The sequence below is a fragment of the Microtus oregoni genome, unplaced genomic scaffold (assembly GCF_018167655.1).
Source record: "Microtus oregoni isolate MIOR12 unplaced genomic scaffold, Mior012 000017F_ref0000208, whole genome shotgun sequence".
NCBI lineage: Eukaryota > Metazoa > Chordata > Mammalia > Rodentia > Cricetidae > Microtus > Microtus oregoni.
This window is the reverse complement of record NW_024543076.1, coordinates 5,635,661-5,663,113: the sequence shown is the minus strand read 5'-3', so window position 1 is coordinate 5,663,113 and position 27,453 is coordinate 5,635,661. Positions and strand designations below refer to the sequence as shown.

The following is a 27,453-nucleotide window of genomic DNA, read 5'->3' as shown; positions in this document are numbered from 1 at the left end:
TGAGGATCTTGAGCCTCTGTAAAGACTCTGAGTTAGTAATGTGTATTTGCCCAAACGAATATCCGAGAGGTTTGCAACATAGAGTATAGGAATCACAGGGGTCTAAGAAAAGTAGAGGAATCTGAAGAGTGGGGTTACAGTTTAGCTAAATTATATGGTCGGGTCTGGGTCCGGGAATGGGCGGTAGGAGTCACATCTGTTTCTGTTGAGGTGGCTCAAGGAAATATGTGACCTTGTATCGAAAGTAGGGAGGTAAGACGCAGAGGGAATTTTTTTTTTTTTTGCAGTAGATTTCTCTAGCAAAAGAAGACTCTCAGTAATAAACAGAGACCTCCCTCAAAGTAGAAAAACACAAATGAAAATACATGGTGCTGTTACTTGAAAGGGTAAAGTACTGAAATGGGGCTACGGGAGCCTGAAACTGATGAAGAAAAGTATTTTGCCTTGCAAAGGTACTGAGTGAACCATCGGAAAGCCAGAAAGCAGATGGGTTGCAAAGTGGAGGTCTTGAGTCCTCCGGAGGAGATCCAGGAGCGCAGAGATGTAGCCCAGATACCGGTAGGTGGCAGCACAGGACACTTATAGAACTCAGGCTAGCCGCAGAGCCGGTTGGGGGCCTTCCTGGTGCTTTGACAGGGTTGGTTCTGATAAATAGAGAAAGAAGTTCTTGGAGGCTCTGATCCTTTAGGCTCTGTGACTTTAGTTAATGTGTGTTTGTGTGTGTGTGTGTGTGTGTGTGTTTATTCATTTGTATTGTTTGTGCTTTGAGGTGGGGTCTATCTTACTCCAGTGGTACTGGCTTAGAACTCACAGTGTAGCCCAAGCTGGCTTTGAATGTGCGGCGATCCTTCCTTTGGTCTCAGTTGCTTGTGAAGTAGGATGGGGGCGGGGAGCAGTGAGTAAAGTAAACTGGTCAATTCAGTGCCAAAGGTGTGCTACACAGATACAAACCAAAGAAAAGAAAAAACTCCACCTTTAAGAAATTCACTTATGCAGTCTGGAGAGTTTGTAGTGACCTGAGCTCAGAACTGTCTGCAACTCCAACTCCGTGGGACCTGACACTGGCTATTGGCTTTTGCCAGCACCTGCAGGTACATCTATATAACTAAAATCTTTTTTAAATTTTTTTTTTATTTTTCGAGACAGGATTTTTCTGTGTAGCCCTGACTATCCTGAAACTCAAGCTGTAGACCAGGCTGAATTTACAGAGCTCTGCTTTCCTCTGCCTCCCAAGTGCTGGGATTAAAGGTGTGTGCCACCACTGACTGCTAAGATAAATCTTTAATCCCAGCGTTTGGGAGGGAGAGACAGGCTGATCACTGTGAGTTTGAGGTCAGCCTGGTTTACATAGTAGGATAGCCAGGGCTACATTAAGAGACTTTGTTTTTTTAAAAAGGATTGTGCCAACAGAGTTGTATGTGTGCACATGCATGTGAGTACAAGCCTGCATGCATGCTCATAGCACATGGCATGTGTGAATGTCATAGGATAAATTTTCTGGATTCTGTCTCTCGTACCGTCATGTAGGGTCTAGGGACCAAACTCAGGTTATCAGACTTGACAGCAAAGGGCCTTTATCCACTGAGTCATGATGTGGGATTCCCCTCTGTATGCTGTGAATATGTCTTATTACCATTGGTTAATAAAGAAGTTACTTTGGCCTATGGCAGGGCAGGATATAGCAAACCGAGAAATCTAAGCAGAGATAAAGGAGGAAAGAAGGCAAAGTTAAGGAGATGCCATGTAGCTGCCGAAGACATTAGAACCTTACTGGTAAACCATGAATCTCGTGGTAAAATATAAAATAATAGATATGGGTTAATTTAAGATGTAAGAGCTAGATAGGAATATGCCTGAGCCGTTGACTAAACTATGTTGTAATTAATATAGTTTTGTGTGATTATTTGTGTCTGTGTGGCCAGGAAATGAAATCGCAATCTCTGATTGCAGAGCCAGCTCACCAGTCCCAGAACAACATTGTTTTTAGATTTACAGAAGTCTTGTGAAGGTGGGATAGTTTCCATACATACCTCAAACCCAGTTCCGTTATTATTATTATTTCTGTCCTGGGAGTTAAACTTAGGGCACTGTACACCCCAGGCAAGCAATCCACCACTGACTATTCAAACTCCGTTTATTATAAAGACCATACAGGTTTATTATGATTAAAGAAACAATATTGGTACAGTATCATTGATTAACATTGATGTTTTATACAGCTTTTCTTAGTTTCTTTTTTTCCCGTGTTAGGATTCCTTCCAGGATTGCGCATCATATGAAGTAACCTTACGCTTCTGTTTGGCTGTGACAGCCTTTCAGATTTACTTGATTATTGATGATTTTTAACAGAATCTCAATTTGTGTTCTGACCCAGACTCCCAAGAGAGGGATTACACATTTGCCCACCACATCTGCATTTTAATATTCTTCTTTAGTCAGTTGGATCTGAATGTGTGTTAGAAACCTGTAATCCCAATGCTGGGTAGATGCAGAGGCAAGAGGATAAGAGTCAGGGCTAGCCTCTGCTACTTAGATCAGGTGATACAAACCTGGGATATATAGGGCCCTGTCCCAAAGGGGAAAATAGCACCTGGGGAGTGGCTCAGTGGGTAAAGTGTCTGCTGTGTAAACACGAGGGCCAGAGTTTAGATCCTAAGCACCCATATAAATGCCAGGCATGCATGATGGCTCTGCCAATACATTAATTTTTTCCTGTAAGACCCCTTTTCTGGGTGGTGGTGGCCTTCAATCCCAGCACTTGGAAGGCTGGGAGGATATCTGTGAGTTTGAGGCCAATCTGGTCTACAGAAGGAGTTCCCAAAGCTACACAAAAACGCTGTCTCAAAAAAAAAAAAAGACAACCAACTTGGGGTTGGAGAGACGGCTCAACAGTTAAGAGCACTGACTGCTCTTCCAGAGGTCCTTGAGTTCAATTCCCAGCAACCATATAGTATATAGTGGCTTACAACCATCTGTAACGAGATCTGGTGCCCTCTTTTGACCTGCAGGCAGACATATGGGCAGAACACTGTATTCATAATAAATAAATCTTTTTAAAAAAGACCAATTTTCAGATTTCTGAATGAAATAACTATGGAATGATGAATGTATGATGTTTAGGCATAAAGTTGTTGACTATTCTTTAAAATATTACATTTTCTCTCTCTCTCTCTTTCTTTCTTTCCTTTATTTATTTTGGTTTTTCAAGACAGGATTTCGCGCCATACAGTGGTGGTGCATGCCTTTAATCCCAGCACTTGGGAGGCAGAGGCAGGGAGATCTCTATGAGTTCAACGTTGGCCTGGTCTACATAGTGAGTTCCTAGCTAGCCAGGACTATATAGTGAGACCCTGTCTCAAAAAAAATTTTTACTAATAGTAGTAGTATTGGCATTTTATGTGTCTGGGTGTTTTGCCTGCATGTTTGTCTGTTTATCATCTGTGTGTCTGTTGCTCAAGGAGGCCAGAAGAGGGTATTGAATTCCCAGGAGCTGGAATTACAGACAGTTGTGAGCTGCCATATGGGTGCTGGAATCGAACCTGAACTCCTGCCAACATATTTTCTTTGAAGAATTTGTAGCAGTTTCAATTCCTGAAGCAATATACAAGAGCTGTACTTTCTTTACATTTTTTGCCGCCCTTTTCCCCTTGCCAGTGCTTGATGCCAATCTTTTTAAAAAAGATTTATTTATTTATTTATTTATTTATTTATTTATTATGTATACAGTGTTTTGCTTGCATGTATGCCTGCAGACCAGAAGGGGGCGGCAGATCATTACAGATGGTTTTGAGCAACCACGTGGTTGCTGGGAATTGAACTCAGGTCCTCTGGAAGAGCAGCCAATACTCTTAACCTCTGAGCCATTTCTCCATCCCCGATGCCAATTTTTTTAATTCAATTCTAGTGTATATGTAGTAGTACCTCACTGAGGCTTTAATTTTATTTCAGTCGATTCCCTGGAACTGAAATTACAGACATTAGTGAGTTGTCTTGTGAGTTCTGGGAATCAAACTCAGGTCATCTAGAAGAACAACCAGTCCTCTTAGCTGATGAGCCAACTCTGCAACCCCGTATAGGAAACTTTTCAATATATATTTGACAAAGGAAACTATTGCAAATATCTTTTCCCCACTCTCTGGCTTGTCTCTTTTTGGAGATAAGAGTTCACTGTGAGCTGGGCCTGGTGGAGACAGAGGCAGGTGGATCTCTGTGAGTTTGAGGCCAGGCCAGCCTGGTCTACAGAGCCAGGACAGCCATGGCTATACAGAGAAACCCTGTCTTGAAATACGAAAAATAAATAAATAAAATAAATAAATAATAAGAAAAGAAAAAAAATGACTGTGTAGTACAGGTTGGCTTTGAATTGAGATCTTCCTACCTCAGCCACTGAAGTGCTAGGTTAGAACTGAGATTTAATTAGGTCTTCCTCTCTCTTTTTCCCTCTGTCTTCCTCTTCCTCTGCATGTGGATAGAACCCAGGGCCTTGTCCATTCTAGCCATATACTCTACCGCTGAGCTATAACCCCAATCCATTTAACAGTGTTTTCAGTGAACTTAAGTTCTCAACTACAGTCATATCAAATTGTTACTGAAATCAGGTCTGCTCTGTCCTGCTGAAAACCTAGAAGTCAGAGACTGGGGGAAGGAGCAGGGTATGGTAACACACACAGGTAATCTCAGTACCTGGGAAGTTGAAGCAGGAGGATTACCATAAATTCAAGGTAAGTCTAGAGTACATAGTACTTGATCAGCCAGAGATACATAGCAAGCGTCTGTTTCAAAACATCAGCAATAAAGAAACGAGTGGGAAGATTAATTAAAGTTGGCCCTGAGGAAAGTGGAGGAGACATTGCCAGTGCAAATTTCTATCTTCAAGGGCTTGGGAAGTGCAAGTGGCTGTTATGGGGCACAAACAATAAAACAGTAGGGGGGAAAGCTGGCTGAATGGGTCTTTCTCTTCAGAGCCATTTCGTCCTCCTTAAAAAAAGATTTATTTTCACCGGGTGGTGGTGGCACACTACCTTTGATCTCAGCACTCAGGAGTCAGATACAGGAGGATCATTGTAAGTTCAAGGCCAGCCTGGTCTACAGAGCAAGTTCCAGGACAGGCTCCAAAAACTATGTACAGAGGGGCTGGAGAGATGGCTCAGAGGTTAAGAGCATTGCCTGCTCTTCCAAAGGTCCTGATTTCAATTCCCAGCAACCACATGGTGGCTCACAACCATCTGTAATGAGGTCTGGTGCCCTCTTCTGGCCTTCAGGCATATACACAGACAGAATATTGTATACATATAAATAAATATTTTAAAAAAACTATGTGCAGAGAAACCCTACGTTGAAAAAAAACAAACAAAATTTATTTCATTTTATGTTATGTGTATATTTTTATGTAGGCCTATGTGTAAGTATGTGCATGTGAGCCCAGGTGCTTGAGGAGTCAGTCCAGAAGAGAGTGTCAGATCCCTGGAGCTGGAGCTACAGAGAGTTGTGAGCCACCCCACGTGTGCTGCAGACCAACCTTGATCCTCTCCATCTTCTTGAAGCTGGGCTGCACCTTAACCTCTTCCAGCAGCATCTGTGTTTCCTTTTAGATAAACCAGATTCTATGAACAAGAGAGGAGCAACGTCCTATAAAAAGGACAGATGGGGATGGAGAGATAGCTCAGAAGTCAAGAGCACTGGCTGCTCTTTCAAAGGACCTTGGTTCGATTGTCACCTACATGGCAGCTTGAAATTGTTTTTTTTTCTTTTTTTTTAATATTTATTTATTTATTTATTATGTATACAATATTCTGTCTGTGTGTATGTCTGTAGGCCAGAAGAGGGCACCAGACCTCATTACAGATGGTTGTGAGCCACCATGTGGTTGCTGGGAATTGAACTCAGAACCTTTGGAAGAGCAGGCAATGCTCTTAACCACTGAGCCATCTTTTCAGCCCCCAGCTTGAAATTGTTAACTCCAGTTCCAAGTGATCCAGTGCCTTCTGGCTTCTGTGTATACTGAATGCAAATGGTTCATAGACATATTTTCATGGAAAACAGCCATACATACATATATATACATATATATATATATACATACATATATATATACATACACACACCATATATATATACACCATATATATATGATGTATATGTACTTTTTTTTAAAAAAATGAGGATAAATTAGAGTATAGCCAGGCATAGTGGTGCCTGCCTATAATCCCAGTGTTTGTGTGGAGGTCAGAGAACAATGATGCTGTCTAGGGGTACAGGAACATATTTGTTTTTTCTGCCAATTAAATGCAGGAAAGGTCGGCCAGTGGTGGTGCACGCCTTTAATCCAAGCACTCAGGAAGTAGAGACAGGCATATCTCTTTGAGTTTGAGGTCAGCCTGGTCTACTAAGTGAGTTCCGGGATAGCAGAGCTACCCAGAGAAACCCTGTCTCAAAATAAATACATAAATAAATAAATAAATAAATAAATAAATTGCAGGAAAGAAGTTTTATTGAAATCTTGGGGGAATACCAGCAGAGCCATCATATAATATCAGAAAAAACAGGGTCCTCGTTCAGGGTTCTTTGTTTCATTAATAAAATAATGCAAAATGAACTTAAACGGAAGCTCATGTACAATTTATTAAAGTTTAAAAAGAAAATCCCAGGGTAGGCAAACTGCAAAGGTTGCAGCATCCAGGGCAGAGGAGGGTGAAGAAGATAAGCCTGGAGGTAAACCCAGGTGGCAGGCAGCCCCACCTGGAGGAGGGCTTAAGAAAAAGAAAGGAAGCACAAAGCACTAGTTACGGAGTTTAAAAGCATATTTAGGCTCTGGCTAGTATGTGAGCGAAAAAGACAGAAGAGAAGAAAAAGAAGTGGTCAGGCCTCAGAAAGGTGGGCAGAGCCAGAAGAACCTCTTGGTGGCTCTTAGGGACTGCACTAGAGAAGGGAATGCTGGGAAGGAAAGCATGTTGTGTTAAGGTGAACCTGCCTTCATAGCCAAGACTCTGTCCGCTCCACTGCAGCAGGGAGGAGACAGGAGCACAGCTCCGTCTAGAGGTAGATTCTATTATTTGCAGGAAGATACAGAACTTGACTTTCCCTCCTTTGTGAGTCTCAGGTTTGAACTCAGGCCATCAGGATTGGCAGCAAGCCCTGCTACCCACTGGCCTGTCTCACCTATTTCGTAGTTTTACATAAGAAGACCCACCTTGAATGTAGGTGACGCTGTTCCTTGGTCTTGGAGAAAATGGGAAGAATACTCCCATACAGACATCCCTCTGATTTCTGTTCTAGGTTGTGGACGTTACCAGCTCTCTCAACTCTGCCACTGTGACTTCCCTGCTATGATGGACGTTACTTGGAACTGTGATCTAAAATAAACCTTCCTCCCTCTGTGGCTTTCGTCACTGCAATTGATCACACCAACAGGAAACAAAACTAATAGGTCAGGTGTCCTGTTCTGTCATTCCTTTCTCATTCCCTTGAGGTGGCGTCTCTTACTGAACCAGAAACTCACATTTTATGGTTTGCCTGGATGGCCTGCAAGACCCAGTGATTCTCTTGTCTCTTTCCCTACCATATCATACACTTCACAGACACCTGGAAGACGCTGCAGAGGACATGTGGCTGCTTACTCTGGCTCCTGTGGTGTAGCCTCACACATGACGGTTTCAAATTGTTTGCATCAGACTTTTTGCTACCACAAGTCTTAGGGACCATACAACAGTTTCCACTCAGGCAAAAGGTGTATGTGTGTGTGTGTATGTCTGCACACGCCCTAGCAGATGGACTTTGGTAGCTAGTGAAAAGGAACAATGCCAGTAGTGTAAACAATTTGGCGCAAAGGTTTTGTTTGGCATGATTAGCACAAATATTTGTGTTTTTGTTTTGTTTGAGACGAGGTCTCTCCGTATAACCTTGGCTGTCCTAGAACTCACTCTGTAGACCAGGCCGGCCTCAGTCTCAGAGATCCATCTACCTTTGCCTCCCAAGTACTGGGATTAAAGGCATGCATCATCATGCCTGGCCTTGTTTTGTTAGTTTTTATTTTTGTTTTTTTATTGTTTTTTAAAATGTAGCTGGGAGTGGTGGCGCATGCTTTTGATCCCAGCTCTTGGAAGGCAGAGGCAGGCAGATCTCTGAGTTCGAGGATAGCCTGGTCTACAGGATGAGTTCCATGACAGCCAGGGTTACAGGGTTACAGAGAAACTTTGTTTCAACCCCCCCCCAAAATTACATTTAATTAATCTTTAAAGTTTAAATTAATGTTAGCTGGGTAATGGTGGCACATACCTTTAATCCCAGCACTCGGGAGGAAGAGGCAGGTGGATCTCTGTGAGTTCAAGGCCAGCCTGGTCTACGAGAGCTAATTCCAGGATAGGCTCCAAAACTACATAGAAACCCTGTCTCAAAAACCAAAAAAAAAAAAATTATTAAAAAAGATTACCTTTAGTTAATTACTTTGTTAATTTTGCGTGTCTATGATCGAGGGCAATTTGTGGGAGTTGGTTTTGTGTACTCACTAGTGAGTTCTAGGATCATCAGGTTTGTCAGCAAGCCTTGTTTAAAGGCTGAGCCATCTCACTAACCCTTGCTCTGGTTTTTATTTGCTGGCTAGATAAGAAAGTAAGCCCCCCCCCGGGTGTCACATTCCTGTTCTTCCTCCTTGACATTGTAACAGAAAACCCTTTCTGACATTTTCAGGAGCAGGCTGAACAAGTAACGTGAAGAAAGAAGCTGCTAAATGAAGTTGACCATGTGGTGACACACACACGCGCATGCACACACGCGCACACACACGTACACATGCACACACATACGAGCGCACACACGTACACACACGTACACATGCACACATGCACACACATACGAGTGCGCACACACATGTACACACATGCGAGCGCGCACACACACACACACACACACACACACACACACACACGGAAGCTGTTGCAGCAGAGCGGCATCTGCAGAGATGACAGCAGAGCAGCCAGTTCTGATATCCACAGAAGTCGTGCTGTCATTAGAGTGGCCCCAGGGCCGAGGAACTGTGCAGCCTTTCTAGTGGCAGAGGCAGAGCCACCGGAGCAGTGGCAGTGCTGAAGGAAGGGCCCCTGAAGTCATTGTAATCAGTGCATCAACAATGACTGTGGCAGAGACAGCATGGTAACTTCCAGAGACAGGGAACCAGTGCCACTGAGTGCTGTCAAGAGTAGACAAATCAGCCGGGCAGGGTGGCACACACCTCAATCCCAGCACTCGGGAGGCAGAGGCAGGCAGATCACTGTGAGTTCAAGGCCAGCCTGATCTACAAAGCTGGGCACCAGCAACTCCCCAGTGCTCTAGACCTGGGTGCTATGATAGCATGAGCTGAGGAATTGTGACACTCTAGGTCTACATATGTTCTCTAACAATTTTGCTAAAGGTCTTTTATACCCCAGGCCTACAAAAAGAGTAGTAAGGGCTGGAGAGATGGCTCAGTGGTTAAGAGCATTGCCTGCTCTTCCAAAGGTCCTGATTTCAACTCCCAGCAACCACATGGTGGCTCACAACTATCTGTAATGAGGTCTGGTGCCCTCTTCTGGCCTTCAGGCATACACACAGACAGAATATTGTATACATAATAAATAAACATTTAAAAAAAGAGTAGTAATATTTGTCATTGTAAGCCTAAGGGTCCTGGTACCTCAGGCCTGCACAAGGAGATGTAATACTAGTACGTGCCACCTACTGCTGTTCCCTACCGTTTATTGCCACTGTGCTACTGCTCTCTGTCAAAGGCCAAGGGACACAGCAGCTGTCAAACCCAGTACTGTAAGAACTTCACTTACACTTTTTTTTGGATCCTCAGCCAACTGCTTGACAACACAATGAGGCCTGGGCAGGTTCAGGCAGAGTATGAGGGACTCTAAGTGCCTTTCTCTGATAAGAGCATCACAAGGGAGTTTGAAGTCCTCCAGCGAGTTGACTGACACTTAAGGAAGGGCTTCCTTGTAGTCAAAAGGTTTAGAACTTGGCCCTAGAGCATCGGTTCTCAACCTATGAGTTTTGACCCTTTTGGAGGTGGCATATCAGATATCCTGCATATTAGGTATTTACATTACAATCCATAACAGAAAAATTACAGATATAAAGTAGCAACGAAATAATTTTATGGTTGGCGGTCACCATAACATGAGGAACTTTGCATTAAAGGGTTGCAGCTTTAGGAAGGTTGAGAACCACTGCCCTAGAGCCATCTTCCCTATAGAAATGTCTGAAGAAAGAATAGAAGAAGAAAGATGCTTCAAGGCCAGCCTGGTCTACAGAGCCAGTTCCAGGCCAGCCAGGGCTACACAGAAAAACCCTGTCTCAAAAAAAACCAAGCAAGCAAGCAACCAACCAACCAGGAAGGAAGGAAGGAAAGAAAAAAAGAAGAAAGCTGCAGCAAAAGCCCAAGTAAGCTAGTTTGTGTACCCATGGAGACTTCAGGAGCAGCACATAGATGCTGGAGGCTTGAGATGCTGGTGCAAGTTGTTGGACTGGAAGTTACTGTTCATCATTCTCTGACCACCAAGGCCGCCTCTGAGAGCCTTAGCTTGTTCATAACCCAAATGATTCCTGTTGGTCCTTAGTCCCAAAATGTGGCACTATGGACTAGTTCTCATTCGTGGCCAAGTGAGATGCATTTGCTATAATAAATCATCTTAAGTCAGTGCAGTGCATACACTTTCAGTCCCTCCCTCCCTCCCTTCCCCTTTCTTCCCTTTTTGGCTCCCATTCCTCTTGATATACAGTTCAGGGGCTGGGCTCACACTTTGATTCTCTTGCTTTTGTCTTCTGAATGTTGGGATCACAGGCATATACTATTCATCATGCCCGGCAGATATCTAAATTGTCCCTTCAATGACTTGGTCTCCTGACAGCATTCATGCATTCGTGCAATTCTTTTTCTTTAACTTGTTTGCTCAATTGTTTTTTTTTAAATATTTATTTATTTATTTATTATGTATACAATATTCTGTCTGTGTGTATGCCTGCAGGCCAGAAGAGGGCACCAGACCTCATTACAGATGGTTGTGAGCCACCATGTGGTTGCTGGGAATTGAACTCAGGACCTTTGGAAGAGCAGGCAATGCTCTTAACCTCTGAGCCATCTCTCCAGCCCCTTGTTTTTGTTTTTTTAAGACAAAGTTTCTATGTGTAGCCCTGACTGTCCTGTAACTCACTCTGTAGACCAGGCTGGTCTTGAACTCATGAAGCTCCACCTGCTTCTCCCTCCCAAGTGCTAGGATTGAAGGTGTGCGCCATTACCACCTGGGAACATTTTATTGTGTGTGTGTGTGTGTGTGTGTGTGTGTGTGTGTGTGAGTGGAGGTCAGAGGGAGACAGTAGTGTGTTGCCGGGAGTGGGCCTGCTTGTTTGTCCTGGCCACCTGGCTAGCTTAGCCCTGAAATAATCACACAGAAACTATATTAATAAAACACTGCTTGGCCCATTAGCTCTAACTTCTTATTGACTAACATTTACATCTTAGTTTAACCCATTTCTATTTATTTTTTATTTTTTGGTTTTTCAAGACAGGGTTTCTCTGTAGCTTTGGAGCCTGTCCTGGAACTAGCTCTTGTAGACCAGGCTGGCCTCGAACTCACAAAGATCTGCCTGCCTGTCTCTCCCGAGTGCTGGGATCAAAGGTGTGTGCCACCACCACCCTGCTAACCCATTTCTATTAATCTGTGTATCACCACGTGGCAGTGGCTTACTGGAAAAGATTTAGCACATCTGTCTCTGGCGGTTCCATGGTGTGTCTCTCTCCTCCTCCACCTTTCTTCTTCCCAGCATTTAGTTGTCTTCCCCACCTAAGTTCTGCCCTATCAACTAGGCCAAGGCAGTTTCTTTATTCATTAGCCAATGAAAATAACACATGGACAAAAGGACCTCCTATACCAGTAGTGGGAAACAGTTCTCTCATTCCACATTGTGGGCCCCAGGGGTCACACTGGTCATTAGTATTGGTAGCAAGCACCTCTATCCACTGAGCCATCTTGCCAATCCTGTGAGTCACTTTTAATAAATAGAACACATGAAAAAAGAAAGGTGCTGGAGAAATGGATGGCTCAGCAGTTATGTACTGCTCTCGCAGAGGACCAGGTTTGGCTCTCTGCATCCAAGTTGGGTGACACACAGTTGTCTGTAACTCCAGCTTGAGAGATGTAGATTCCTTTGGCCTCTGAGGGCACTTGCACACACACATAATTAAAAATGAAATAAATTGACCTGCTGGGTTCTGCTCGGCCTGGGCAGGTGGAAGACACTCACAGGCCAGTCCTGCACTTCAAGGTGCCAGGTGGGCACCTTTACAATGAGCAACTGTATGGTGGAGAGACGGGAAAGAGAAGCTGAGCAGGTCATGTGCTGTGGAGTGGCAGGACTGAACAAGGAGGCAGTGGGGAAGAGGCTGAGTGGGTGGTCTGTGCTGCCACCTGGGGTCATGGTGACGTCTAGCCAAGGCTGATGCCAAGGGCCATGTCTGGATTGGTGGCCCTAGAGCAGCCAGGGTCTGCATGGATGTCTGTGGCTCCTATTACCACTGAAGATCCTGCAGATCCCCCAGGGTCTGGGCCTCCATCTGCTGCATGTTGGTGTCTGAGACCTGTTGACCGAGATTTCTGTCCTGCCTGGTCCTGCAGCTGTTCAGTCCCAAAGAAACACACAGAGGTCTACATTATAAACTGATAGGCCTATTAGCTCAGGCTTCTTATTAACTCTTACATCTTAAATTAACCCATAATTCTTGTCTGTGTTAGCCACACGGTTTGGTACTTTTTATCAGTGATGCATTCTCATCTTGCTTCCTTTGCATCTAGGTGACAACTGCAGACTGAGCCTTTCCTTTTCCCAGAATTCTCCTGTTTTGGTCACTCCACCTATACTTCCTGCCTGGCTACTGGCATTTTATTAAACCAGTACAAGTGACAAATCTTTACAGGGTACAAGACCATTGTCCTACAGCAGAGAGCCAGGCTGCCACCTTGCTATGCTGATCTGAGTGGACTGTACTGTCACCCAGGGCCATGGTGACATTTGGCTCTGTCTATATCTGGGCCTCTGATCTTACCCCGGCTGGGGTCTGTGTTGATGTCCGTGGCCTGTGTTGCTACCAAAGACCACATGGATGCCCGGGTCCTGGGTTGCCACCTGTAGCCATGTTGATGTTCGAGGACTTTGCCACCAATGGGGCCATGCAGATCTGAGTAGCCTTTGCTACTATCCAGGATCACAATGGTATCTGGCCTGAGCTGCTGCCAAGGGCTATGTTTGGGTCCATAGTCCTGTTGCAGCTAGGGTCAGTATTGGTGTTCATGGCCTGTGGCCATGCAAACTACATGTGTTGAAATCTGAGGGCCATGTTGAGCTGGCCCTGCCTTTTGCTGATCATGGGAGGTCTAGCCTTGCCTCTCTCTGGCACACAGGAGAGCTTGCCCCTTGACCCCTGCCCCTCAGCACGTTCACAGGAGAGCTGTCCCTGATGGTGAGTACACAAGAGTGCTGTCTCTACCTCTTGCCTGAGGGAGCTGGTCCCTGCAGAGGCCCAGACTGACCAACTCAGCTACCACCCAAGCCCATAACACACCCAGTGCCTGGAGTTGGTCTACCCCAACATCTACTCCATCTATGACCTGCTACAGTGCTGGAAGGGAGCCATCCTGTGGAATCAGAGCTACAGGATCTCTTGACTTGAGGGGGTAGCAGGATGCCCGAGAGGAGTTTCAGTGAGGGTCCAGTATTGATGACGTACCAGAAGCCAGAGGCTTTGAACTGGACCCACAACTCATTGCAGTGACCATTTGCAAGGGAAGCTGATTGGACAGGGGGGTTTCCTGGGCGACACACCACAGCTCCTAATGATGGAGAGTGAACCAAGAGGTGGTGGAGAGGCAGGAAAGACAGAGGAACCAAGTGGTTTGTTGTTGTTTTTTTTAAATTAATACTTTTTCTCTTTTTTGTGTGTGTGGACACTGTAAGGGTGAGGGGTAGATATGGAGGGACTGGGAAATGAGTGGGATTGGGGTGCATGATGTGAAATTCCCAAAGAATCAATAAAAAATTGTTTTACTAAAATTAAATAAATCTTTAAAACATGAGGTGTTGTCACTCTTATAATTGGAATTGCAAGATTATGACTTATTTTTTCAGGAGACTATTGCTTTCTCAGTTCCATGCCTCAGCTTCCATTTTTTGTTTTATTATTATTAGTTTTTATTTTTTATATATTTTTATTTTGTGTACATTGGTGTTTTGCCTGCAGGTATGTCTGTATGAGGGCATCAGATCCCCTGGAACAGAAGTTATAGACAGCTGTGAGCTGCTATGTGGGTGCTGGGAATTGAACTTGGGTTCTCTAGAAGAGTAGCTAGTGCTCTTAATTGTTGAGCTATCTCTCCAGCCCTGTTTTATTATTATTATTACTATTATTATTATTATTATTGGTTTTTCGAGACAGGGTTTCTCTGTGGCTTTGGAGCCTGTCCTGGAACTAGCTCTGTAGACAAGGCTGGTCTCGAACTCACAGAGATCCGCCTGCCTCTGCCTCCCAAGTGCTGGGATTAAAGGCGTGCGCCACCACTGCCCGGCACTGTTTTATTATTTTTAAAATTATTTTTATTTCATGTGTATGAATGTTTACCTGCATGTATGTATGTGTACCATGTGCATGCCTGATGCGGGTGGAGGCCAAGAAAAGGTGATCAGATCCCCTGAAACTGGAGTTGCAGACAGTTGTGAACTGCCATGTGGCTGCTGGCAACCAAAGGTAGGTCCTCTGCAAGCACAGCAAAAGCTTTGAACTCCTGAGTCATTTCTCCTGCCCCTTGCTCTTTTTCTATTTGTTTTTTAGATAGGGTCCCATGTAGTTCAGGATTGCACTGAACAAACTGTGTAGCCAAGAATTGCCTTAAATTCCTGAGCCTGAGCCGGGTGGTGGTGGTGCACACCTTTAATTCCAGCACTCGGGAGGCAGGGGCAGGTGGATCTCTGTGAGTTTGAGGCCAGCCTGGTTTACATACAGAGTGAGTTCCAGGACACGCTCTAAAACTACACGGAGAAATCCTGTCTCAAAAACACCAAAATAAATAAACAAAATAAAAAAAATAAAAATAAATAAATAAAAAATAAAAAACTTTTACTGAGCCTGCTGCCTCTATCTCCCAAGTGCTGAGATTACAGGCATCTGATATCATGCTTGGCCTCAGCTTACATACTTTGGTAAAGCCATGTTGACCAGGCCCACATGTCAAGGTACTGAGGCTTGCCCCTAGTTCCTAAGGAGCTGAGGCTGTTACTCCAAGCCCTGGAGGAACTGAGTTCTGCCAACAATCATGGGAGAGAGCTCAGAGCAGAGATACTGCAGCCAACCCGGCACATCAAAGTTTCTGAGAAGCCCTGAACTGGAGGGCCCAGTTAATTTGTGCCAAAATTCTCGACTTGCAGAAACTTTGAGATAACCAGTGTTGTTTTAGGTTGCTAAATCCTGGGATTATTACATACCAATAGAGAATACCCTGACTGAATCTACTTAGCTCTTAATTGTGTGCTCCTTACTGCTCTATTATTTCCAGGGGCAAAGGGATTACCAGGCTCTCATTGGCTGGCCTCTGCATTCTCCAGAATCAATAACAGCTCTGTTCTGTCTACACTCAATACTACAATTCGAAAGTTCAACTCCTTTGTGTGTGTGTGTGTGTGTGTGTGTATGTTTTTGAGAGAGGGTTTTCTGTGTAACAGCCCGGTTGTCCTAGAACTTGCTTTGTAGACCAGGCTGAACTCGAACTCTCAGATTCATCTACCTCTGCCTCCTGAGTGCTGGGATTAAAGGTATGTACCACCGTGCCCAGTTTAAACTCCCTTTTCAGTTCCTTGCTTGCTCTAGAAAAATAGCTAAATACTCCGACCATGGGTAACTGTTTTTGAGATCTCTTGACTAGGGTGCCGAGTTAGCTTGCTCCAAATCTTCCCCAGATTTGTAATTTTACCATTAAGAAAATCAGTCTCTCTCTCTCTCTTTCTTTCTCATACTGGGTTTCGTGGTTTCGTGCAGCACAGGCTGCCCTCAGATTTACCATTTAGCCTTGAAATCCTAATTCTCAGCCTCCAAATGCAACCTGTGTAATTACTATGGCAAGTACCTCTTCGGTTGTAAGGTCTAGCCTCATTAAGGAAATCCATTGCAAAGTCTTCAATTAAAAGAATCTGTTTTTTGTGCGAAAAACTCACAAGCGCGAAAGGAGCAAATGGTTTCAATTCCCGCCGCTCACAGATAAGGGTTAGTTCCGCCCACCCTTGCTTTAAAAGCCCTTTCAGTGGGCGGAGCTGCTTTCAATCTCACAGATTAGGAAAATGAAGCGGACCTCGTAGTCGACGCGCTCCTGAAGGGGCGGGGTCGGTAGACTGGGCGCGAGCGGATTGGTTGGGGGCGTGGCCCTGAGGCTTGGCCCCGCCCAGGCCCTCGCACGGAACCCAGCCTGAGTGACGGGAGGGAGCTCTGGTCGCTCCCGCTTCGCAGCTATGGCGCCTCGGGGCCGCGCCCAGTCCTCAGTTGGCCGGCGGAGCCTCAGTCCTTTCCTCTGCTCACTCCGACCGTGAGAACCCGGGCGGCTCCGAGGGAGCGGGGAACGCGTCCGGCGACGGGCACCATGAGTAGCGGCCCGCCCTGCGAGGCGGACAGCCCGAGGCGGCGCGGCACCTGCTGAGAGAAAAGAGGGAGCGGCCCGGCGCGGCGAGCGGCTGAGGTGTGGCGGAGGCTGGTCCGCGCCTCGGCCATGTCGCTGCTCTGCGTGCGTGGTGAGTGCGCGGCCGGCTGGACCCGAATCTCCCGCGCCTGCCCCACGCGCTTCTCGGAGCGTCCGGGCACCGCCTCTCCCGAACTTCACTCCTCGTGCGTCCCGGGGTGGTGGGTGCCCCGGAGGGGGATGCGTTCCTCGTCCCGGGTAAACATTCGGCGAGTTCCCCCTCCACCGTGACCTCCCTTCTGCTGTGGACTGCTGCTCTTCATTCTGACAGCCGGTGACAGTGTTGGTTACCTTGCCGGGTTCTGTAAACAGTGGACGGGGTCTGAAGAGAGTGGCTTCGTTAGGGGACCGCCAGCCTGTCCGGAGCCGGCAGCCTCGCCTTCTTCCCCCTGCTCTGTGAAAGTACTGGGCTGGAAGCGGCTTCTCTTGTATCGCTCTGGCCGTGTTAGTGGTACAGCTGTTACGTCCCTTTAGTTTATTTCTTGATTTGCATCTTACTCTTGTCTGGCTCCTCCCTGGCTCCTTCCCTTGTCTAGGCTGAGATTATTTTCGCATAACGCTCTGAGGAAGAATATGCTGCCCTCTCTGCTTTGGGAGCAAAGCATGGAGATATGGTTTATTGTAGTTGAGCTTCTGTTCCTTTCTCTGAGGGCACTTGATGCACCCAGGAAGGGATGTGTGTTTGTGTGTGATTTTTGTTGGTAACAGTCTTGTTATGTAGCCCAGGCTGGTTTTGAACTCATTGTGATCTAAGCGCCTCATCTCCTGGGATTACAGGAAGCTTTGGAGTTTCAGTCGTATGAGGTACAGTGTCCTGGTTGGACGTAGATCTGTGTGAGTGGAGTCTATTCGTGGCTGGTTTTTGTAGTATTCCGAGAGCCAGACTCCGTAGATGTTTTGAATGAATGCAAGAACCGTGATTTTAGAGAGATTATCAGGTCAGAAAAAGTAGGGTTTGGATGGCTGATTGAATTTGACAAAACGGTGTGCTAAAGTGGCTTGATTGCCAGAGCGTATTTACCCGCTAAGGCCTCCCCAGAGCCTTTTCCTGTCGCTTTTTACCGGACAGCCAAGAGTTCATGTTGCTTTTGGCCATCCAGATTAGAAGCATTGTTGTTTGTGAGCCCTCTGATTACAGGGCTTTCCCCAGCTGCTGGCAAATGGGGCCGCTTTGGGTTGTTCTCTTCCACTGTCTAGTAAAGCTGCGCTAACCCCAAATAGGATTTGGTTACTTCCGGGGATTATGAGGGATACCGTTTTTCTTCTTTAGTGGTTGATTTTTCATTAATGAGAATTTTGCTTTGGTTTTAGGGAGGCATTTTCCCGCAGCAGCTGGGAATCTATTTATTCCTTTAGATCCCTGCTGCCGTGTGGCAGGATTTGGGAGAGGTTGGGTTTGGGAATGCTTCTTGGACAGTTTATTAATTCCCTGCTGCCTCACCATACAGAGCTAGACCTTATGAAAGACTCTGTAGGCAGGGGCATTTTAAAACCACATATTATCTATCCGAATTTAAATAAGTAGAGAAACTGCTGCGGTTCTTGTTTGTCTGGACAGTCAGCTATCTAGTCTCACGGTCTCTGTCCCCTCTGCCCCTTCTCCAGCTTTACTCTAGAGTCAGCCCTCCTACGTCCCACTTTCTTGGATTAGAGGTTTGCACTACCGTGCCTGGTTTGCTTCCTGCTTGTTTGCTGGGGTTTGAACTTGTGCCCTTGGCACGTTATGCATGCACTTAACCATGGATCTAGACCCTTAGCCCCTCTGCTTTTTGAGAGGGGAAGTGGGTAGGGCAGAGTCTTACTTCGTAGCCTAGGCTGGCCTTGGTCTTCAGAGTTTTTCAGTTGTTGGTGTGAGCTATTACACCTGACAAAAACTAAATTTTATACAGTGACATTCCTTGCATTATATTCTGTCAGCTGGAATTTGTATTTTTGTTGCCTTTTTTAAAATTTTTTGAGATAATGTTTCATTTTGTAGTCCACAATAGCCTACATAACTCATTATGTAGCCCTGGCTGGGTTTGAACTGGTGGTGACTGGTGGTGATCCTCCTGCCTTAGTCTTCTAAGTACTGGGATTTGCTATACCTCATCACACACACACACACACACACACACACACACACACACACACACACACACATTTAATTCCAGAATTTTGGAGGCAGAAACAGGCAGGTCTCTGAGTTTCAGGCCAGCCTGGTCTACATAATGAATTCCCTGCCTACTGTGACTACTTAGTGAGACCTTCTCTCTAAAATAAGCAAACAAAACCAAAACAACTCCACAAACAAATGCTGGGATTATAGACCTATGCCCACCCAGCACCCCTCACTGGGAGGAGGAATGTTACTTATTGCCTGAGAGCATACTATCTAGTGATACTTTTTAACAATTCAATTTCAATTCATCTTGAAGTAGAATTGGGTTAAAAACTTTTCAGACTGGCATGGTGGCTCATGCCTTTAATTGGAAGGCTGAGGTAATTGGACCTCTGAGTTTGAGGCCCCCTGGTTTTCAAAGCAAGTTTCAGGACAGTTACACAGAAGAACCCTGTCTCCAAGAGAGAAAAAAAAAGAGAGGAAGAAAAAAAGAAACTCTTTTCTTTTCTTTTTTTTTTTTTTTTGGATTTTCGAGACAGGGTTTCTCTGTGGCTTTGGAGCCTGTCCTGGAACTAGCTCTGTAGACCAGGCTGGTCTCGAACTCACAGAGATCCTCCTGCCTCTGCCTCCCGAGTGCTGGGATTAAAGAAAAGAAACTCTTTTATGTATTTAAATTCAAACTGTAGTTAGCAATATATAAATTGGTAAATTGAGTTTTTTTTTATTGTTTTGCCTTTGCCTTTATTAATTTATTTGAGACAGTACCTCTACCTTCTAAGTGCTAGCCAAATTGGCTTTGACCCTTCAATCATGCCTCATTTCCCACAGGTTAAAGGCTCTCAGTATCTTGATTCCTGTGTTCTCTCTCATATGCTTCTTTATCTTTTAATTTTTATTATATTGGTATGTGTATGAATTTTTTGCCTGCATGTGTGTTTGTGTACCGCATGTGTGCCGGATGCTGTGTGAGACCAGAAGAGGCCTTGGATCCCCATGGAACTGGTGTTACAGATGGCAGTAAGTCAGTATGTGGGTCCTATAATCGAATCCTTGTCCTTTGGAAGAGTAGCTAGTGCTCTTAACTGATGAGCTATCTCCTCAGTCCCTAAAAAGTGTTTATTTAGAGTGTGCATATTTGTAGGTTCATGCCTTTTGTGGAGGTCAAATGACAACTAGCTGGAGTCAGTTCTTTCCTCCCACCATGTGGGTCTGGAGATGGAAGTCTGGTTATTAGTCTTGGCAGCAAGTGCCTTTGCCTACTAAGTCCCTGGCTGGCCCTAGCTCTCCTTTTTCATATATGTGTTCTTTTTAAGAATTTATTTTAAATTATGTGCATACACGTATGTCTGTATGGGGATATGTCCATCTGTAGATACAGGTGTCCCCAGAGTCCAGAGTGACAGTTGGATGCTGGAGCTTGAGTTGCAGGAGAGTGAGACACCCCTGTATGGGTGCAGGCAACTGAATTCAGGTCCTCTACAAGAGCTACAGTGTGTGCTCTTAATTACTGCAGCATCTCTCCAGAGATGACACTTTTACCAGCCCTTTGCTCTTAACACTAACTTTGTTCATTCCTGCATCTGCTTTGTTCTGTGCTGGTACCCTCTAAAAGACTGATATCTCCTACTTATCTAAAATACTTCCTTTCACAGTTTAAAGCCTGCCTCTGTTGAAAACTTCCTCAGTCCCCATTGACCTTTTTCTCCTTTAAACCTTAGAGAACTTGTGGTCTGGGCAGCAGCACTAATTTGGATGTGAATCGTGTACTCTGGCATTGGTCTTGTATTATTACACTTAAGGTGACCTGAACAGAGAGACAGCATTGGTTGGATCAAACAGGAATTGTCTTACCCCTTGTAAGAGGCACAATGAAAAACCAGATTGAGGGAGTTATTGTTATTGAAGAGGAGATTGGTTAGACTAATAAACAGTGTAGAAGCCGTTTGAATAACACAGAAAGTTTAATTCTGAGTAGATTTAAGATGGAAAGTTTCATAATAACAGATAGAAAATAGTTTAAAAGGTTTTCTAGATCACTTTGTCAATAAAAGAATAGAACCAAGATAAATGGGTTAGTGGTTTAAATTATAGGATTTTGTCAGGTGGTGGCTAATTTCTTTATCTTAGCATTTGAGAAGTAGAGCTAGAAAGATCAGGAGTTCATGACTAGCCTAAAAGTTCTGTGAGAGCTTTTGTCAAAAGACCAAATATAAATAAATTCTTGAGACCTTTATGTTAAGGGCTGGGGTTATAGCTGAGGTTGAGCTGCCTCACAGGTCCAGCCCCTGGATTTGATCCCTAACACCACAAAAATGAACACAAACCCCAAAAGAAGAATGTTGACAGTTAAGGTTTTTTTTAAAGAAAGAAATATGATAGCCTACTTATGAGAGCTACTGTATATTGTAAGCAGTAAGTGAAGCAGTTGGAGGAGTGTCCTAATGGCTCCACAAACTGCCCAAGTCACACAACTGTTGGAGGGCTAGTTCAGTCTTATGCTTGTTTCCCCCCATAAGTCCAGAGTCAGTGAGCTCTCACTTGCTTGGGTCAGCGGTTTCTGTGGGTTTCCCCATCTTGATCTTGGTCCCTTTGCTGATAATATCGCTTCTTCATCTCTAAAACTGGACTCCAGGAGAGTTTGGCCCAGTGCTTAGCTGTGGATCTCTGCATTTGCCTCCATCAGTTACTGGATGAAGGTTCTGTGATGACTATTAAGGTAGTCATCAATCTGACTACAGAGTAAGGCCAGTTTAGATACCCTCTCTACTATTGCTAGCTTAGCTGGGGTTTTCCTTGTGCACTCCTGGGAATTTTCCTAGCACCAGGTTTATACCTAACCCCATAATGACTCCCTCTTTCAAGGTAACTCTTTCTTTGCTCTCCCTCTGTGTCTTTCACCCAACTCAACTTTCCCTATTCCTCATGTTCTCCTCCCTGCTCCCCTTATCCTCTCCCTACTCCCCTGTTTATTTGAGTTTTTAAGAAACCATTATGTTGCCAGGTAATGTGCTAGACACATTTAATTCCAACGTTGGGGAAGCAGAGTCAGGTGGATCTCTGAGTTCAAGGCCAGCTCATTCTACAAAGTGAGTTCCAGGATAGCCAGGGCCACCCAGAGAAACCCTGTCTCCCCTCCCACCAAAAAAAAAAAACCAAAACAAAACCCCACACACAAAAACAAAACCATGTTATTTATTTTTATTCTCAAAAAACCCATTATGTTATTTATTTATTTATTTGTTGGTTTTTCAAGACAGGGTTTCTCTGTACAACAGCTCTAGCCGTCCTGGAACTAGCTCTTATAGATCAGGCTGGCCTTGAACTCATGCTGTAAACCAGACTGGCCTCGAACTCACAGAGATCCATCAGCCTCTGCCTCCTGAGTGTTGAGATTAAAGATGTGCGCCACCAATGCTTGGTGAAATCATTGTGTTATGGATTTCACTTTGGTTCTCTCTCTCTCTCTTTCAAGACAGGATTTCTCTGTAGCTTTGGAGCCTGTCCTGGAACTAGCTCTTGTAGACTAGACTGGCCTCAAATTCACAGAGATCCGCCTGCTTCTGCCTCCCAAGTGCTGGGATTAAAGGTGTGCGCCACTACCACCTGGCAACTTTGATTTTCTCTAAACATTTGCTAAAATATAACAAAACTTATTGGCTGGTCTTGGTGGTACACGTCCTTAATCCCATGCAGAGCCAGGCAGATCTCTGTGAGTTCAAGGTCAGCCTGGTCTACGTAGTGAGTTCTAGGACTCTGGAATATGTAGAGATACCCTGTCTCAAAAAACAAAACAAACTATATATATCTTTAATATGTTTTGGTACAAGTATACTCAGAATAATGATACTATTTTGTTTCCATTGTAGTCAGTTCAATATAAGAGCAACCTCAGTAAACTAAAGACTCTTTAGCTTCTCTTGGTATTCTCTTGGTATGCATCACTAACTTTAATGTAAGCATTTTGAGAATTGGGCCTTTTGTATTTCTTTGTAATTCAAATAATTGAACTATGGATCCTGATCCCGATTTATTCCATAAGCGACCACCTTTCATTTGTTACATTGGGTGTGGTGACACACATCTATAGTCGTAGCATTTAGTGGGTGAACATAGGAGGATCAGTAATTCAAAGGCCAACCCTGTGTACACAAGAACTTGTTTCAAAAAGAAGAAGAAAATAGTTTTGGATTGTTAGTAGTGGCACATACCTATAACCCCAATATGCTGGAGTTATGGCAGGAGGATCACCATGAGTTCAAGGCTGGCTTGGCCTACTGAGTGAGATCCTTTAAAAAAAAAAAGTCTTGAGAATTCTCAGTTTTTAATTAGATTATTTGGTATTTTGGTATTCTTAAGTTATATATAAAATATCTATATAAAGACTTCTGTTCTGTGTGGGGTTGGTGAAGATCTTTTCCCGTTAAGTTGACTGCCATTTTGTCTTATTGACTGTGGATTTTTGTTTGGTTGGGGTTTTTTTTTTTTCATTTTTTTTTGAGACAGGTTTTTTTTTTTAAAATATTTTTATTTATTTATTATGTATACAATATTCTTTCTGTGTGAATGCCTGCAGGCCAGAAGAGGGCACCAGACCTCATTACAGACGGTTGTGAGCCACCATGTGGTTGCCGGGAATTGAACTCAGGGCCTTTGGAAGAGCAGGCAATGCTCTTACCCTCTGAGCCATCTCTCCAGCGCTGAGACAGATTTTTCTGTGTAGTTTTGGAGCCAGTGCTGAAACTTGCTCTGTAGACCAGGCTGGCCTTGGACTCACTTAGATCCACCTGCCTCTGCCTCCTGAGTGCTGGGATTAAAGGTGTGCATAGTCAGATGGATGACTACCTTAACTGTTATCATAGAAACTTTATCTAACAACTGATGGAAGCAGATGCAGAGATCCACAGCTAGCACTGGGCTGAAGAGAGAGAGGAGCAATAATATGAGCAAAGGGGTCAAGATCAAGATGGGGATACCCACAAAAACAGCTGACCTGAACTAGTGGGAGCTCACTGACTCTGGACTGACAGCTGGGGAATCTGCATAGGCCCAAACTAGGCCCTCTGAATGTGGGTGGCAGTTGTGTGGCTGGGGCAGTCTGTGGGGCCACTGGCAGGGGCACCAGGATTTATCCTTAGTGCTTGAACTGGCTTTTTGGAGCCCATTCTCTTTGGAAGGATACCTTCCTTGCTCAGCCTAGATGTAGGGTTGGGGGAGGACCTTGGTCCTTCCTCAAAGTGATTTGCCAGACTTTGTTAACTCCCCAAGGGAAGCCTGAGGAGTGGATGGGGGTGGGGTGGGTGGAAGGTGGGGGGAACAGGAAGAGGGAAGGGAGAGGGAACTGGAATTGATATGTAAAATGAGAAAAGATTGTTTTTAAAAATAAAAAAAGGAGTCTTGAAAATTTAAAAAGTAATATATTCTTTGTGTATGTAATTCAGTGGTAGAGTGTTGGCCTCCTACAAGGAAACAAATACATCTACATAATAAAGTTTAAAAACTTCTATTCTTCTAAGTGTGACTTGTGATTTACCCATTCTTTTCTGTTTTAAAAATCATTTGTTATTTTGATGTGTATGTATCTGTGCCTGCATGAGTTTATGTGTATCTTGTGTGTGTAGAAGTCCAAGGAGACAAGAAGAGAACATCAGATTCCTGGAACTGGAGTAATAGATGGTTGTGAGCCACTGTGTAATGCTGGGAACCAAACCTAATCCTCTGCAGTAAGTACCACTGAGCCATTTCTCCAGGCTCTCTCTCTTAAAAAAAAATATCTATACACAATATATAATATATATCATAATATATAACAAATATAATATATACTATATATCATAATATATAACACATTATAAATATAATTTAAAAATTAGAAACATGTACAGTGTGGTGCATCTGTGTCACTTTTGTCTCAAACACACAAAATAGGTGAATAATAAATGCTTTTAAAAATTTGTGCTGGGGGGGGGCTGGAGAGATGGCTCAGAGGTTAAGAGCATTGCCTGCTCTTCCAAAGGTCCTAAGTTCAATTCCCAGCAACCACATGGTGGCTCACAACCATCTGCAATGAGGTCTGGTGCCCTCTTCTGGCCAGCATGCATACACACAGACAGAATATTGTATACATAATAAATAAATATTTAAAAAAAATTTGTGCTTGGTTGTAGCTCAGTGAAAGAGTTCCTATCTGTTTGCCCAAGGCTGTGGAGTCATTCTTGTACCACAATTTTTCACATATTGCACAAGTATTGCTTCCATTTTCAAAGTAAAACAATGGTTTTAATAATGTTAAGTGAACATAGTTGATTTATGTTGCAACTTGCCCTTAAATAGCTTATGATTTATTGTCACTAATTAGTTACCCAATTAACTTAATGGGAAACTCGTAGGTTAACTTTGATTGCTCAAATATTTACAGGACATTCATAATCATAGTGTCCATTCCACTCAGAGATGCCCTGAGGATAAATTTTGATTTCCAGCCACTCTGGCAAGTAGGAATGATTTTAATGTTCTAGGCATAAAAATAGATTGATAAAAGATTTCTCTTTTCCTGGATAGTCATCTGCTTCATCTAGTTTCTTGTTTCTTTCCATCACATTAGAATTCTGGTAATCCCTGTCTTTATACGTAGAGTAGTTACTGGATTCCTTTCACTTAACCAAGGCACCAGGAAGTTGATGCTGCCTTGTCCTTTCCAGGCACCAGGAAAGGGCCAGCTTCCTCTAATATGGCTCATGTCATAAACTCTCTGTGTAAGCAGTACGTTCTCTAATTTCTTAGGTTTGTTTGCTTGTTTTGTGATAGTCTCATGTTCTTAAGGCTAGTACTAAAGTCCTGATCCTCCTGCTTCCAATTTCCAAATATTGGGATTCTAGGTGTGTGTCATCACTTTGGTTTAATTTCTTTGTTTATAAAATTATGGTTTCTCTAAGATTTGGGCTTTTCAGGCAGATATGATAAAGATATGTATAAAATGTATTCCAAACCTAAAGAATCATGTTTTAGCTGAATTTTCAAATCTTATTTACCTGTGCTGTGTGTTTCAGACTTACTTTTCTATAAGTTTGTTTAAAGTTTGGGCTGTGTATCATTTGTAAATATTTGTTGAGTACCATCTCTATGCTTGCTTATGATAGAAATTTGTATTAGATAAGAGGCCATAGACTCTACATGGGTTTTAAAAATATGTCCTTAGCTGAGTGTGGTAGTGAATGCCAGTAGATAAAGACAGGAAGACCAAGGACTGCCTAAGCTACATAGCAAGTTCCTATCTCAAAACAAAAATAGTCTCTGAAATGTCCCAGAAGTTAAATGTGCTTTGCTGTGCAAGTCTGATGACCATGGCTCTGAATCTGACTCCTGGAACCTATGGTAGAAAGAAAGAACTGAGTCCCAAAGTTGCCCTCTTATGCACACATGCACACATACATAAGAATGATAAATAAAATAAAAGTAAAATAAACATTTAAAAATAAAGATGAAAATGTCTGTATAAATTCAAAGACTATTCTTTTTAAATCTGAGTTAGGATGAGCAAAATAATGTATTTTTTTCTGTACTGTATTGTCTTTTAAAAGCTTGTTTTGTACTGTTTTCAGTGCTGAAGATTGAACTCTAATCCTTACACCAGGTGCTCTACCACTGAACTACATCTCCAGTCCTCTTTTTCTAATTTTATGTTTGTTTTTGTTTTTGCATCCAGGCTGGCATCTAGAGTGCTAAGATTATACACATATGCAACCTGGGAGGTGTTAGCCAGATGCTTCCACTTAATGCATATTACAGTGGTGCACTATGCTGTATCTCACTGTGTGAATATACAATGTTTTCTGGATGTACTTATTAGTCTGGTGACAGTGTAGATTGGATGAGGTGGGCAAGTGACTGAAGGTAGTTAAGTTAAAACAGGAATAATTAAGGTTGTCTGTAAAGTTTCTTCTACTCTCACTGTGTTGCCCAATATGGTTCAGGACATTCAGTAGTCTGCTTCAACCTCAGGAGTCTGGAGTTACAGTTGAGTAGCAGCATATCCACATTTTTTTTTCTTTTTTGCTATACTGTACATTGAATTCAGCTAAAACATGATTCTTTAGGTTTGGAATACATTTTATACATGGTAGCTATGTAATTTCTCACAGTTATATATCAAACCTTTCTAAACTTAAAGGATGTATCTTTTTTATTTTTATTTTTATTTATTATGTATACAATATTCTGTCTGTGTGTATGCCTGCAGGCCAGAAGAGGGCAGCAGACCCCATTACAGATGGTTGTGAGCCACCATTTGGTTGCTGGGAATTGAACACAGGACCTTTAGAAGAGCAGGCAATGCTCTTAACCTCTGAGCCATTTCTCCAGCCCTAAAGGATGTATCTTAGATGTATGAGTTTACATGCTGTGCCATGTTGCATGTATGGACATCAGAGGACAATTTTCAGGAGTTGACTCCCTTCTTCCAGGGGATCCTGAGCTTAATTAAGCTCAGATTCTCAGACTTTCATGGAAAGCACTCTACCTGCTTTGCAATTTTATTAGCATATGTTGATTATACAGAATAATGGGCTTCATGTTTTTCATCATTTGGAGTCTCCATTATTGTTCTCT

General features: G+C 43.6%; 1 protein-coding gene across 6 annotated transcripts in view; it reads left to right on the top strand.

Annotated features, from left to right (window-relative positions):
• Positions 1-16,369: 16,369 nt before the first annotated feature.
• The window catches only part of Unc13b (unc-13 homolog B), a 210,966-nt gene continuing 199,882 nt past the window's right edge, over positions 16,370-27,453 (top strand). For 3 of the 6 annotated variants that reach the window (XM_041667766.1, XM_041667764.1, XM_041667763.1), the window contains exon 1: positions 16,374-16,800. In XM_041667766.1, the coding sequence (XP_041523700.1) occupies positions 16,779-16,800 (22 nt within the window). In that variant the 5' untranslated portion in view covers positions 16,374-16,778. Of the gene's footprint in view, positions 16,801-27,453 lie in introns of all 6 variants that reach the window. The other 3 variants (XM_041667768.1, XM_041667767.1, XM_041667760.1) reach the window with 2 other exon arrangements.